Source organism: Cyprinodon tularosa, unplaced genomic scaffold (genome assembly GCF_016077235.1).
Source record: "Cyprinodon tularosa strain WSP-4 unplaced genomic scaffold, ASM1607723v1 ctg51, whole genome shotgun sequence".
In the NCBI taxonomy this organism is placed as follows: Eukaryota; Metazoa; Chordata; class Actinopteri; order Cyprinodontiformes; family Cyprinodontidae; genus Cyprinodon; species Cyprinodon tularosa.
In genome coordinates this window covers 4009665-4025672 of record NW_024039241.1, presented here as the reverse complement: position 1 = coordinate 4025672, position 16008 = coordinate 4009665, and the positions used below count along the sequence as shown (strand labels likewise).

Here is a 16008-nt window from a genome sequence, read left to right as displayed (position 1 = left end):
AAAAAAAAACTGCTGTAGAACTCATGGGGAAGACCCAGGAGTTTGGAATATTTAGAGCAATTGTAGAAACAGGAATATAAAACGATTGTGAAACAACTTATTTTGTTTATACTAATTCCTTGAGGGTTTTTTCATTAAAGAAATACACGTCAATTTCAAAGGTTGCATTTTTATGTGTGCTTCTGCAGTGCAAGATACTTGTATTTGTAGTTGGGATTTTTTGTCCAGATATTTTTAACATCAATCCATCTACTCCAGATTCATCCGTCATGGTTAGGGGCTGGTGCCTATCGATAGCAATCTATGGGCGAAAAGCGGGATATACGGTACTCTGTACAGGTCGCCAGTCCATCACAGGGCATATCTTTAATGGGTGGTAAAATATATGTCTGTATTTTATGGTTTGCTAAGCATGAACACCACAATGATAAGGCCAAAGTATTGGAGTTGGAGTTTAAAAATGCGTTTTTTATGGTTATTTGAATTATAGTTAAAAATCAAACTGTTATTCCTGGAAAGATGTCAACAAATGATGCTTTGTGGTTGTTAAGCTGAATTCAGGCCCCGCCCTCCTCTGACTGAGTATAGGGAGAGGGTCTCCCAACCTGGAGACAGGTGAAGATAATTAAAGGATCAGTTGGGAGATGTTCACTCACTAAGCAACAATGAGCACTATGAGGGTGCCTGGGTGAATGCACTGCAGGAAAGTTTGTTCCAAGGAGAAGGAGCCGGTGAGCCACAAATTATTTGAATATTTAGACTGAAATGTTAAAACATTGAGAAAAAATATATATAAATAAATAAAAAAGAAAAAGAAGAAAAAAAGAGGAATCATTTAAAATGTATTTGAGAAAGTAAATGAACACTAGAATGTTAAAATGTATCACTGAATAATTCTTTGAATATGTTTGATTTTGGGTTTAAATCTTATATTTTGTTTCAGGAACAATTTTGTTTAAAGAATGTTAATCATTGTGTTTTCTGTTTATATTTAAAGGTTTTTCACCTACTACTACTACTAATACTGCTACTACTATTGTTGATTGAACTTTCAAATAAAAGACAAAAAAGGAAAGAATCAACTTTGGTGTGATGAGTGAAATCCTGTGAGATCTCTGGAAGCAAACTGCCTTTTCAAGTGGGGGAAACCTGCAGTTAAAATACCAAAAACAAAGTGTGAACCACTTGACAGTGAAAAACCGGCCAGAAGATTGGCAGAGTCAGGAACCCTATTGAAACTCAAAATGGCTGACTCAGAGTCTCAAGAGCAGCTGAAGAGAAACAGGACATCTGCTAAACGGCTATTTTCCCGGCTGGCCAACAACATTGTTCGAATGCATGCCATAATGTCAGAAGAGGAGCTCAAAGACAGTTTCAAGGAACTAATAATTGAGTCTAATAAAGTTATGGAAGCAAATGAAGATGTGGAAGCTCAGTATCTTGTAGATAGAGACTTGCAAGAAGACTCTGAAGAAGATTCAAAGTTAAATGAGCAGCAAAGGGCTGACATTGATAAAACTGCAAGTGAATGTGAAATGAAACTGAAGGAGCTTAAAAATCTGATCCAGAAGACTCTTTGGGAAAACTTTGGAGAAGAGGAACTGACAATGGCAGTTAAAGCTGCAGAGGAAAAAGTAGAGAGTGTAATGTCTTTTGACTCTGGAGGAAATAAAGAGGCTTTTGACTTCATGTTTGACTGCATGGAAAGATTGGTGAAGAAGACAAAAGAGTTGTACACACAGTGGAAGTGCTGGGCCCCTCCAGCTGAGCAAAAAGAATTTCACCTGCGTGTAAGAGAGCTTGAACAGATGGTTCCAAAGTTAATGTCCAGAAAGGCAGAGTTTATAGAAGCCAAGGCTAAAGAAAGTGCTGGAAAAACTTTAAGTACGTCTTCCATCAGCTACCCAACATCAGTTATCAAATTGAAGCCAACCTCACTCCCCAAATTTACTGGCGTCAGGCGCGATTTTCATCGCTGGAGAAGAGATTGGGAGGCTCTTCAGAGTCAAGGAGAACCCACGGGGTCAAAAGAAGTGAAAAAGTTTCAGCTCATTGACAGTTTAGATGAAAAAATAATAAGAGACCTTCGACTGGTAACCTACAAAACAGCAGATGACATTTTTCGTGTACTAGAAAACAGGTTTGGATGCCAATCAGCTATTGCTATTGAAATAATTGAAGAGCTTCAGAGACTTCCTCCTGTCAAAAGTCACCAGCCTAAGAAAATTGTTGAACTGATCCAAACTATTGAAAAAGCCCTTGATGACCTCAATGACCTTGGTGACAGTGGCGCTTTAAAAAATCCTCTTGTGACAAAGTCAATTGAGAGCAAACTCCCTGATGGGTTGAAGAAAGAATGGCTTCTCTATGCTGCAGAGAGAAGTACTAAATCAGAGAAGCGCTTTGAAGATCTTCTGGACTTCCTCAAGAGTCAGGAAAGCATCTATGAACAGCTTGACCAACTAAAGAATGAGGATCCAGTGAGGAAGGAATCTCGACCAGAGCAGAGGCAAGCAAGGACTAGAATCGCAAACCAAGCAAGTAGCCCTCCCTCAGGGTGTGTAGTCTGTGGGGATTTCAGGCACAGGAAAAAGCTCTATTTCTGTAAGAAATTCTGTGCACTTAATCTTGCAGAGAAGAAGGATGCAGTACGGAAAATGGGAGCATGTTGGAGATGTCTGGACATCCACAATCCTGGTGATTACTGCAAAACTTTTTTCTTGTGCAAAAATTCTGAGTGTGAGAAAAGGAGGGACACGGACCATCACTATCATCTGTGTCCAAATGCTGAAACATCTAGAGGCAGCACAACTCAAAGGAGAAGCAGAAGTGGAACAGTGGGAGGTAGAAATACAAGAAATTACACTGAAGCCCAAGAAGAATTTGTGAAAAAACTCCCACCAGAACTAGCCCAACAATGTCAGAATGTATTTTGTAACACAACGTCAAGGGTTTCCCATGTTGCAAAAAGTCACTCAAGTCTTCTAACAGAGAATGGGCTAACAGAGTGGCCTGTCTTAATGATGATTCTGGAAGTCACAGCTAATGATGGACAAAAAATCGGGACCCTGATTGATCTAGCTTCTGACACAAATTATATCACTCATGAGGCAGCAGGCCGACTAAATCTCAGGAGTGAAGACATCACGCTTGTGGTTCATGGTGTAGGAGGCATGAAAGTCTTTGTCAAAACAAAGCGATACCTCCTGAAAATCCGTGTCCGCAGCTCAAGAGGCACTTTCAAGTCTCACCAGCTTGTTTGTTATGGCCTAGACAGTATTGCTGACATACAAAAACATGTGTCTCCAAAGAAGCTGCAAAAGTTCTTTCCAGGCATTCCACTCAGTGAACTAGTAAGACCAAAAGAGATCCATCTCCTTGTAAGCCACAAAGAGGGCCAGCTAGCTCCACAGAAAATATGCACCATTGGAGATCTTGTGCTGTGGGATGGACCAATGGGAAAAACAGTTGCTGGCACCCATCCTGAGCTCTTTGAAGAGGTCACAATGACAGCCCACACATCACGAACACACTTCGCAAGATCTATGAGAACTGCTGCTGTGAGGTATGAAGAACATGTTTGTGTAGTGCCAAGTACACAGAGCCAACAGCCTTTGACTGCCATTAAACCTCACAAATCAAATTGTGTAGCTTCTACTTCCAGGTTTCTAGAGTGGTGGAAATGGGACAGCATCGGTGCTGGTTGCATCCCAAAATGTGGAGGTTGCCGCTGTGGAAACTGCCAGCCAGGTGGCAAAGAGATGACTCTCTCTGAAGAAAGGGAGCTGGAAGTGGTAAAAAGTGGACTAACATATGTCGTTTCAGATGAACATAGTGGGAAGCCTCATTGGCATGCCAGCTATCCCTGGGTAGAAGATCCAGCCACATTACATTGCAACAGGAGTGCAGTTGAAGCTACATTCATGAGGACTGAGAGGCAACTGGCTAAGGACCCAGAGTGGAAGGCCGCATATGCAGCTCAAATTCATGAGATGGTTAAGCGGCGAGCTGCAATGAAGTTGTCTAAAGACATCTTGGATACATGGACTGGCCCAGTATGGTACATCAGTCACCTCATTGCACCAAACCCACACTCTGTCACAACTCCAGTCAGGTTGGTCTGGAACAGCAGTCAAAAGTGTAGAGGGGTGAGTTTGAATGATCTTCTGCTGAAGGGCCCAGATGTGTTAAATTCAATCAGAGCTGTACTTCTCAGATTCCAAAGTGGAAGATTTGCTGCCCTGGGAGACATACGCAAGATGTATAATTCAGTATGGCTTGAAGACCGAGAGGTACACCTACATAGGTTCCTGTGGCGTGACTCTGAGGAGGAGGAGCTGGGTGAGTTTGCAATCACTAGAGTCAACATTGGTGATAAGCCAGCAGGATGTATTGCTCAACTTGCTTTAAGAGAGACAGCTAAACTCCCCCAGTTCAGCCATTTTGTGGAGGAGCGGAGAGTAATTGAAGAGCATAGCTATGTTGATGATCTTTTGACCTCTCATAACAACTTGAACCAGCTCAAAATTATCACTGGAAATGTGGAGCAGATCCTGAATGCAGGCGGGTTCGAGTTAAAACCATGGGTCTTCTCTGGTCAAAGTGGAAACCAGCCTACTGAGAAACAAGAACGGGAGGCTGCTACAAAGATGATTCTGCCAAATCAGCTTAAAGAGGATGACAACAAAGCTCTTGGTCTTGGCTATACAGTGGAAGATGACAAGCTCCATGTCATGGTTGGAATAAACTTCTCAAAGAGAAAAAGGAAAATGAGACAAGGGAGAAATCTTCAACTGGAAGAGGTGAGAGCCCAGACACCAAACCCACTAACACGTCGACAATTACTCAGCCAAGTTTCTGCATTATATGACCCAATTGGTCTGACAACACCTGTTAAGCAGAAAGGGGCCATTCTAGTCCGCAGAGCATTTCAGGAAGCTAAGCTTAGAACTATCAAAGACACTTGGGACCTTGCACTCTCAGAAAAGCTTAGAGCAGATGCCATTCATCTCTTTGAAGAATATACCAAGCTGAACCAGGTTAAGTTTCCAAGAGCTTTGACACCAGTGGGTGCATCTGCTGAGCCTGATGCAATTACCTTCTCTGATGGCAGTGAGCAGGCTTATGGTGCTGTCCTCTACCTGCGCTGGGCATGTGATCAAGGTCCTGTGGTACGGCTGGTAGAATCTAAGGCTAAACTAACACCCTTAGACCACAAGGGGGAAGCTGTCAAGGCTGAGCTGTGTGGAGCAGTATTTGCTGCCCGACTGAAGAGGTACTTTGTGCAGTATTGCAAAATTAAAGTAAAACAATGGTACCACTTTGTTGACAGCCAAACTGTTCTCTGTGCAATTCAACGTGAAAGTTATGGTTTCCAGTCCTTTTTTGCCAATAGGATTGGAGAAATCCAAGATAGTACACAACTTCAGGATTGGCTGTGGATCCCTGGTCCCCTGAACATTGCTGATATCATCACTCGTGGGTCTGGTTCAAAGGATTTGGAGGAAGACTCTGCATGGCAGCAAGGCCCAAACTTTCTCAGTCTACCAACTGGTAAGTGGCCAATAAAGTCTCCAAAGGATGTTTCATTAACTGAAAGAGAAACCATTGGAAAGATGCAGAAAAAATCGTTTGCTGCTGTACTTACAAGAGCACAGGCAAAGAAAGAACCACCAGATCCAGAACCTCGGAGACCGCCCACCAATACTGCAGTCAGGAACTTGGTGGATGTACGACGCTTTAGCAATTTGGGTTTGCTCCTCCGAGTGATTGCCCAGGTCTGGCGGGCTGCAAAACGCTTTGTAGGTCAAAAGAGGATCGTGAGAACCTCAAAGTGGGAAGCAGTGCCATTAACTGGGGTCATTACTGTAATGGAGCGCCAGGATGCTTTAAGAGATCTTTTTCTTGCTGCACAGGACGGTGTCACCTTTCCAGCCACTACCATGGACCGTTTGGTGGTTTACAAAGAGGAAGAATCTGGGCTTCTGCTTTGTGGTGGGAGGATCCAGGCTTTCAATGAAGACAAGGTTGGTGTTCCTCTGTTACCATACAATGCCTGGGTCTCAATGCTGTTGGTTTACGAAGCTCACAACAGAGGTCATGAGGGAGTGGCTGCAACTCTTCTGAAGGTGAGAAAGAAAGCATGGATCATCAAAGGAAGAAGAATTACTCAAAAAGTAATTAACAATTGTGTGATCTGCAAGAAAACCAGAGCCAAATTATGTCAGCAAATAATGAGTGATTTACCTCAAGAAAGAACTCGGCCCGCAGCCCCATTTGAGTTTACAACAGTTGACCTGTTTGGACCATATCAGGTTAAAGATGATGTGAAGAGGAGAGTCAATATGAAGGTTTGGGGGTTGGCATTCTGCTGCATGGCCAGCAGAGCAATTCACACAGAGCTTGCTAACTCTATGTCAACTGAAAGTTTTCTAATGGCTTACCAAAGATTTACAGCTATTCGGGGTCACCCTAAAAAGATCTTGTCTGATCCAGGGACCAATTTTATTGGTGCCAAACCGGTTCTGGAGGAGTTGTATCAATTTCTGGATGGGTTGAACAGGTCCGCTGTAGAAGAAACTTCAGCTCAGAATGGAACTGAATGGCAGTGGAAAATCCAGCCAGCGGATTCCCCTCATCGCAATGGCTCTGCTGAAGCAGGTGTCCGGATTGTGAAAAGAGCATTCCAGAGCCTGGGAAGAGAGTCGGGACTAAGCTTCAGTGAGTTCCAAACAACACTTCAGCTTGCTGCCAACCTTGCAAATGAACGTCCCATTGATGCCAGGGTACAGAGCCGAGAGGACACTGTGCAGTATGTCACACCTAATTCACTTCTGCTGGGACGAGCATCATCAAGTGGTGACTGGAAAACCTTTGATTTCACAAGTTATCCCTACAAGAGACTTCAAGAAATGCAGCACCAGGTTAACACTTTCTGGAGGTCCTGGAGCCAGCTTGCTGGACCTAATCTTTTTATCAGGAGTAAATGGCACACTATGAAAAGAAATGTTGCAGTCGGAGACATTGTTTGGCTGTGTGACCAGAATGCATTGAGGGGTCACTTTAAGCTTGGAAGAGTCATCAGCGTTAATGCAGATACCAGAGGCATTGTGCGGGATGTAAATGTTAAAGTTGTAACAAGTTTGTGCACTCCAGAGGTGAGGCCCGCATCCAAGAATCCTGCATCCAAGCTTCCTCCATCCAGCATTCTGAGGGACACACAGTTTACAATCCTTCACAGAGATGTCAGACGACTAGTTGTTCTCCTGCCAGCAGAGGAGCAAGCAGGAAACCCAGAAGGAAGTCGGACTGTAAATTGACTGTATATTGACTGATACATGCGATCTTTCCAGCAGTTTCTGTGGGAAGATCGAGTGGGAGGTGTTAAGCTGAATTCAGGCCCCGCCCTCCTCTGACTGAGTATAGGGAGAGGGTCTCCCAACCTGGAGACAGGTGAAGATAATTAAAGGATCAGTTGGGAGATGTTCACTCACTAAGCAACAATGAGCACTATGAGGGTGCCTGGGTGAATGCACTGCAGGAAAGTTTGTTCCAAGGAGAAGGAGCCGGTGAGCCACAAATTATTTGAATATTTAGACTGAAATGTTAAAACATTGAGAAAAAATATATATAAATAAATAAAAAAGAAAAAGAAGAAAAAAAGAGGAATCATTTAAAATGTATTTGAGAAAGTAAATGAACACTAGAATGTTAAAATGTATCACTGAATAATTCTTTGAATATGTTTGATTTTGGGTTTAAATCTTATATTTTGTTTCAGGAACAATTTTGTTTAAAGAATGTTAATCATTGTGTTTTCTGTTTATATTTAAAGGTTTTTCACCTACTACTACTACTAATACTGCTACTACTATTGTTGATTGAACTTTCAAATAAAAGACAAAAAAGGAAAGAATCAACTTTGGTGTGATGAGTGAAATCCTGTGAGATCTCTGGAAGCAAACTGCCTTTTCAAGTGGGGGAAACCTGCAGTTAAAATACCAAAAACAAAGTGTGAACCACTTGACAGTGGTTCTGTGGGATAGAATTAAAGCTGCCCTTGGCATAATAGTTGGTAAGTAATATCAGCCAAGTTTGGTGCCTGCACACATCCTAAATAATGAAAAAATAAAACCTTGTCAGTCACTGCACATTCATCCTACTGTTTTTGGCAGGCAATACATAGGGACCCATCCCAGAAGACTTCATAGCAGAGTTTTCTCCTCAGGCTACAGAATACATGTTTTTTTTTTTCTTTGCAAGAAGAACAAAAAAAAAATCCCCTTAACACTTCATTATTCAACTACTGGTTGAAAGAAATGATTAAATGTTGAATAATGACCATAATATACTGTAAAGATATGCAGGGCACCACCTCTTTAATCTCCTAAACTCTGACTTGAGCTGCTCTCTGAACCAGCTGGGTAACTCTAGCACTGCACTCAGATTATTATTATGGTGGGAACATGGGAACTAACCACAGCTTCACACTTTAATTAGAAAAATGAATCCTGAACTATGCTCTCTGTCACTATTGTTTCTAAGGAGCTAATATCTGCCTTGCTTGCTATAAATTATTCATGCACATAAAAAGCAAAGCCTCATTTTCTCATCTATCAATACAAAAAAAGCCTTCATACTGCAATTTATATTTTTCAGCAAGTATTAATGTCTAATAATGGCTTTAATTCATATTGGGATGTTTCTATTGGAGAATAATGAATGGGAGGCATACAATATGGCAATTACAACTAGGGCTGCAACTAACAATTGTTTTGCAAATCAATTATCTGTCGATTTAATTAAATTCAAAACAATTTTGATATAATTATTGCTCTAAGTGGATTGCTCTCTCAGCTAAAGACATCTTTTACTATATATTCAAGTTTATGATTTATTACTAAATTACTTGACAATTTCAATAATCGATTAATATGATTAACAACAATAGGAAAAAAAAACTCAAAATAATCTGGGTTTAGGTTTATATACTTAAATTGTAAAGTTTTTGTTGTGTAAGTTTGAGGGTGTCATCTTATCCTGAAAATGTATACAATGACACCTTAAACCTTAAATTGTTAAAGAGAAATTTATGGTGATTTAAACACTGAAACATTTATTGTGCTGGATTCCCATCTGAGATGACGATGGGAATATAAGATAAAGCTCAATTCAGGTGCACTTGAAAATCTGAAATATAAAACTGTCACATTCCATGTGTTGTAAGCTCTAAAGACAGCAAAGCAGAATCTACCAAGAGACTAAAAAACATGACACAAGATCTATACGCTTAAATTCATGAGTAGATTAGCTATTGGGCTGAATAGTTGGCAGTTGTGGCATGTGACAAGGGCAATTCGTTTTATAGAAATTACATAACATTTTTTTAGGGTCATTTTCCTCAAGAGAAATCTGCATGAACAAACAGAACCCATGTTAAACCATGTTCAGGACCGCCTGTCATGCTGACTCAGAGACTAAACAGAAGTTACAATCCTGTAGTCTCTCATACCCAACATTTCTGCTTCTCCGTCATAAGCAAATGGAGTGGCCAGTAACATTTAGGATAGAACATATGTTCACCTCTGACATTAGTCTTCTAAAATATTTATGATACGTATAAATATATGAGGAGAACCTTTGGGAAGGGAAGCAGGAAGATGTGTGTGTGATCCTAAGTAGTAATTGGAACTGGAAAGGTTAAATTACCATCAGCTAGTGGGATATGACTCAGGGTGTACATTTTTTTTGGCAGCATCATAAGCATTATTTATGAAGGGCTTCGTGATCTTAGATGCACACAACAGGAATATAAAAAAAAGCATATGATTCCATGACGCTGTCTGCAGTTTTGCAGAATGCAAAAATTGTGTTCATGAACTGAAAAGGTTTTGTTTTCACAAAAGGATCCCTACACATAACGCTGGGCCAAAAACAATAGCCAAAAAATATAATACATAAAAAATGTTGAATTCTGGAACATACAGTTTAGGTCCAAGGTTTACATTAATTCATTCATTGTTGGAATATTATTAGATAGTTCAATCTTTGGGCTTTTGAGTACATATTTTAACTCATGGTCAGAACAGAGCAAACAATTTACTTTTTGTGATTTTAAATGTATTAGTGCGGACGATTTTATGGTGGGATTTTCTTTAATTCATGCAGGGTCCAAATTTTCCTTACATGAATACAGTACATCCAGATAAATGTCCCATAGGATATTACAAATAAATCACTTTTATGCTGTCTGTTGTGTCATATCTTCAGCTGAGAGAAAGCAAATATGAGCTTATCAGGTAGGTCAACTCTGTTCCAGGAAGCCCCTTGGTCAGACTGCAGGTGGTGGAAGACAGATAAACTCTACCAAAAGTGTTAATCGCTCTTGGGCAATGTTTCCAACTACATTCATGAATTTGTTATGGAACGGGAAAACACCTTGAGTGACAAACTGCTGCATCCTGGGTGTGCAAACGAGTGTTATCAGAGCCCCTTTATCCCAGCAGCTAATGGACTTTGTAACCATCACTGCTCACTACCAGTACTTGATTACAGTACAACCCTTTTATCTGCATGTTTTTATTTTATTCTGTGTTTTTTTTTTTTTATGGAAAAATATACAAGCATATTTTTTCCCTTTTTAAACATCAAATCCAAGTCTTTGTTGTACATTCTTTGGGCGTAAATATGGTATAAACTACTGATCTCTTATTTAGCAAGTTCTCTCACTGTGCATCCTCCTTTTTATCACCTTTATGTGTCACCTGTCTCTTTGCTGCTGCTACAACCTGAATTTCTCCATTATGGTCATTAAGGGACATTTCAATCTGGAAAAACTCACATGGAAAGAAAAAGACAATTAGAAGAATTTATTGATACAATTACTTTAGTTTTGGTGCTCAGACATCAGCAGGGAACATTAGCACTGAATTTCACTTTGATATGTAGAAGCAGGAGTATAAGATCAGGGATGTCCCCCCCAGGCCTGAAACTGCTGGTTGGTGAGAGTGTGCTTGAGCTGTATTGGTGAGATCCAGTAGACTGTGTGAGCTAATACTAGTGCTTCACTCAGAGACCTGAAAGATGGAAGTCCAGCTTGGATAAACACAGGTTGCATGAACCTGTCCATGATGAACAAGCATGAAACGACAACATGATAAGTAGAAGAAGCACCATGGAAAAGTCAGAAGCTGCTTTAGCTACAATGGTGGAGAAAGGGGTGGAGGTTGATTGAATCTAGGTGTTCCAGAATATCGAAGAGGATTAGGGCCACTTAAACAGATTTAATTTTATTTCAGTTTAACATGGGAAAAAGAGAAATCAGCAAACTTTTACATTTTTTTCCTGCTGGCCCCAATTCTCTAGAAGAATCAGAATTCACACTAATATCAGAATTCAGAGGAAAAAAAAGTCAGAATTCTGACTTCTTATATATTATTTGATTATTCCAGTGGCCCTAATACTCTTCTATACCAGAAGGTAATAGGCCCAAGCTCAAGTTGTTTCTGGACATACAAGGCTAAGCTGACTCCAACAGCTTCAACTTAGGTAAGATATTTCTACAGGAAAATTACAAATTCACATCAATGCACTGTGGTCAAAAAAACAGCACTATGATAGAAAACAAACCAATCACTGACACTTGGAGGGAGAAACACAGGTTAGTGACCACTATCATCTGACAGGTGATTATCAGATTTAGTCACTTACCTGAATTAACAGTTCAGTCCATCCTCTCAATCCTCTCATTTATAGGCAGGATCAGCCGATGCACTGCCAACGAGAGGCGGCACTGAGCCGCCAAGAGTGTAGCTGGAAGCAGATCCAGGTCAAGGGAAAACAGAGCAGGCAGGAACAGTACAGGAATCCAGCTCGATCAGAGGTTCCGACCCAAACGGGAACAGAGGGATTCTGGCTTCAGAGAATGAAGGCAGGTTCAGAGACCCGTGCGTCCAGCAACAAGCTCAGACAGAAACACACAGGCAGAATCCAGTAGGAGTCTAAAGGATGGTTCAGGCAAACAGATCAGACAGGGAAACACAGGGCCAGTGGATGAGAGGGAATGGAATCAGGAGATCAGAATCACAAAGGAAATACTAAAAGGCTCTCACCACTAGCTCTTGAATAACTCACCTGAAGACACTGACTCAAGAATAATCTGCTCACTGGAACGGGGACAGGAACCTTAGACTAACTAAAACTTATGGAAACAGAACCTAAAGACATCTAACAGGCAACAAACAAACAATGATCTGGCCCCGATAGTTGAAACTGAGCCCAATATAAAGGAACAGACGTAGGTGGATGAGATCAGTGATAATTAGAGACCGAGCAGGTGAGTGAAATGAACAATTAAGATGAGCTATGAAGGCAGATCATGACACGAGCAGCAAATGCTTAAAATTATCACAAAAAACATGCAATTTATGCAATTAAACTTCTAAACTGGCTTCGCTGTATCTGAGATGGTCATCTAATGTAATGTTTACTACTCACTCTTCATGTTGATTTTAAGCTTCATTTAGAGACCAGCTAGCCTAAAGTGACATGGAGGATTAAACCTCCATAAAACAAAAACATAGACCAAGTTTGCTTTTTTTCCCGGACAGAAACACAGAATTTAACCATTTATTTATGTTTATTTCTTTTTTGCATCTTCTATATCTTTGTAATTTTTTTTATTCATTTTAACAATAGGATCAACTTACTAAGATAGAAGGGATTGTTTTTCATGCTCATAAATTAATGTTTTTGTTTTATACTACAAAGAATGGCAAGATAGGAAAGACAAAATCTGTCCAGAGCACACTTCTTTGTTTGACCTTCAATGCCAGGATAGGAGTCCTTCTTGAAAGAAACAGACAGGCAGGAGCTGATGGAGCAATGTCTTTAATTAGCTTTTCTGGGGCTTTTTTTTAACCATTTAATTAGTCAATTATGCACCCTCCTACAGAACAAGGAGCATTCAGGGTCATGGGGGTGCAGGGAGGGGTGATGCTCGAATGCCCCCTGTCACATATAGAGGGAAGGAGGCTAAATCACAGGTGAGTCCCTTCAGGGCAGAGCTGAAACCTCACCCCCCGTTTTGGATCCATTACAGGCTCATCGCATTTAAATTCAGTTCGACCGTCTTTGTCCATATTCATTCTGTTTGTGATTGGGCAGGTAATTACCCTTCCAAACACACGCTGGCAGACACCAATGCTGTAGTCTGGCAACATAAAGAGAGTCTGTCCCCAACAGCTGAAGCCCACAACGAAAAACTCCAACCTAAAAGAAACACAGGTCTGTTGAACCTTTTGCCAAAAGTACAGACATTTTTGGAATCGGGGCAACGGCGGCAGCACCTCATTCCAACAGTGCCATATTTTTCACTAGAGAATTATAATTACAGATTCTCTGCCATCTGCTATCCAAACTCGTCTCTGCTCATTCTTCACTAGTGCCAAAACAGGCACCAGTTTTTTTTTTTTTGTTTCGTCTGTACTGAATTGCATTAACCTGATGCCTGCTGTCCCTTCGGATGTGTTGCCACGCTTCAGGGCCCAGAGATTCAAACCCACAACACAAATGCTTAGGAAACATAGGAGAGCTGAAGGTTGAAGTAGTCTGGATGTAGCCCTACAGAAGGACAATATCTCACAAATGATTGGTTGAAAAAGCTCTACAGCGGATGAGAAAAAAATCAAACAGTTGATGGATATTTATACATAAATCAGTAAATCTCACTGGCTATCTTTTTTTTTTTTTGTCTTTTGTTAACTGGAGATATCGTTACACATGAAATGTGAGGGCAATTACACATGAAATATGAGGGCAATTCGTAAAACTAAATGGATGAAAAGAATGGATCTCTTATGATACAATAAATGTATCTATTTTTGCTTCATGATCATGAAGCATTAGCAATCTGGGCTTCAAGGTAAGAAGCAATAACAGACTTAACGCTTTTACCATTGCTTACTTTTTTGTGCTTTGTCAGTTTAAAAAATTTGCCCGTCATCAAGAGATCACTTAAACTGAATTAACTAGGCCAATAAAATGTTACTCCCACACATTGTGCCACAATATTAAGGAGCAGCAGTATCTTTGCTTTCTCATTGTCTGAGTCCCATAAGTAAAGTATGTAAAACTTCTGTTGATGGATGCTCAAGAGGCAAACAATCACTTGCCACTATGAGCCATATTCTCTGGTCACGTGGTAATTGGAGTCAGCTCTGGAATCCAGTCTGGATAGCTTTTTCTTATGTGATCATATTATCTGCAGCAAAACAGTTGATCCTAATCCAATAACCACATTTTTTCATGTTCTCCCACACCAGCATGCTCTAACCTCCTTTTAAACTAATCCAGTTGCCTTTTACATCTCTTTGGTCCGTAGGATAATCCTCTGAAACTGAAAGAAGCCAGTAACTGTGTTTATATCAGTAGATGAAGGAAAGAATTGTGTGTACAGCATAAGTGTTTTGGGTGTAGTTTATGAGGGTCTCAAAGAAAGAACTATAGTGCTTGATCACCCTTTGGTGAGTGTACTAAGAATGTCATTCACCGAGATACAGAGATGGCAAAAGTACTCACTTTCCGTACTTGAGTAAAAGTACAGATACTTGTGTTAAAAAATACTCTGGTAAAAGTGGAAGTACTGATTAAACTTCTTTACTCAAGTAAAAGTAACAAAGTACAGGCTTGTAAATTTACTTAAAGTATAAAAGTAAAAGTAGAAACCACTTTTTTCATGCCGTTGCCTACATTTTAAATGGATGTCTGCCAATAGGACTAGATCTCCGTTGTGTTCATTTTCAATCATCTCGTCGTCCATGCTACTATGCTAACGCCACCGCCACCAAGCTGCAATGATTTGCTGCCAATGAATACCGCCGAATCTGTCGATTCATCTTGTAGTGGTGCGTCAAATGCAACATAGATTCCCATCCAATTGGATTGAATTTGGTATTGATGACGTGAAAAATAATAATGGTAACTCCATTGAAATGATTCAAAACTAAAGTAACGAGCCAATTTTTTTAAATGTAAGGAGTAGAAAGTACAGATATTTGTGTAAAAATGTAAGGAGTAGAAGTAAAAAGTCGCCATAAAAATAAGTAGTAAATTAAAGTAAAAATATCAGAAAAATCTACTTGAGTACAGTAACGAAGTATTTGTACTTCGTTACTTCCCATCTCTGCCGAGATATGATTTAAATTGTAATGTCAAATATCTAAACTATATGCAATGATCCACATAGTACAGTAGACACAATAGCCTCCCCCTACTTACAGAGACATTATGTAAGTTTTTCCTAATTAGTATCTTTGAAATAGCCTTTTTATTTAACCCTTTCCGAGTAAAACATTTTTTGAGCTGACTGACACCTCAGTACTTCAGCTTCAATGCATCTATAAGCATGTAACCTATTTTTCTTTATTTACTTTGGGCCGATGTTCCCACAGATGTGATGTCTAGTGCATACCTGTTAATTGGGTCCAGTTAGCAAACAATCAAGATGTTATTGTCATAATGGGCTTTAAAGATCTGACCCACATGCAGAGAATCACTCAGAGACCAAGGGTAAAAGTTTAACAGGTTTATTGTAGGTTAGCAAACACTGATGGAGATTGAAACTGTGGGGAAACAATGCTGGAACTCAGCGGACTGGTGAACCGCAACCTGAAACTCTGAAGGGGAGATCACAGAGATCAGTTCAGGGACAGTGGGAAAATAGACTGAGGCTTGAATATTGCTGGAGAGGCACTCACTTTTGAGGGGCTCTTGGTTTATCCTTGGATCCATTTGTGGGGGTTTGATCCAGAGAAGAGGGACCCCATTGGAGAGTGGACAGGCAGACATACATTTGACCCAGAAGAGTAAAGGAGCGGACTGTCACTTGGTTTTCCAGGAGTGGACTTGAACGGATCATCTGGAGGTCTTCCCCTTGCTCAGTGAGACTCAGTAAATCCTTCCAGGGGTAGAAGGTCCAGGCTTATCCAGTAACACAGGAAGTCTTCCTGC

The 16008-nt window shown here is 40.4% G+C and overlaps 1 protein-coding gene across 1 annotated transcript; it reads left to right on the top strand.

The window, feature by feature from the left end:
- Nucleotides 1-544: 544 nt before the first annotated feature.
- LOC119795335 lies at nt 545-11995 on the top strand. Its single transcript, XM_038303276.1, has 4 exons — nt 545-5275; nt 5396-6128; nt 10270-10298; nt 11755-11995. Exons 1-4 carry the CDS (start codon nt 1245-1247, stop codon nt 11993-11995), a joined length of 5034 nt encoding a protein of 1677 aa, XP_038159204.1. The 5' UTR covers nt 545-1244.
- The last annotated feature ends 4013 nt before the right edge of the window (nt 11996-16008 follow it).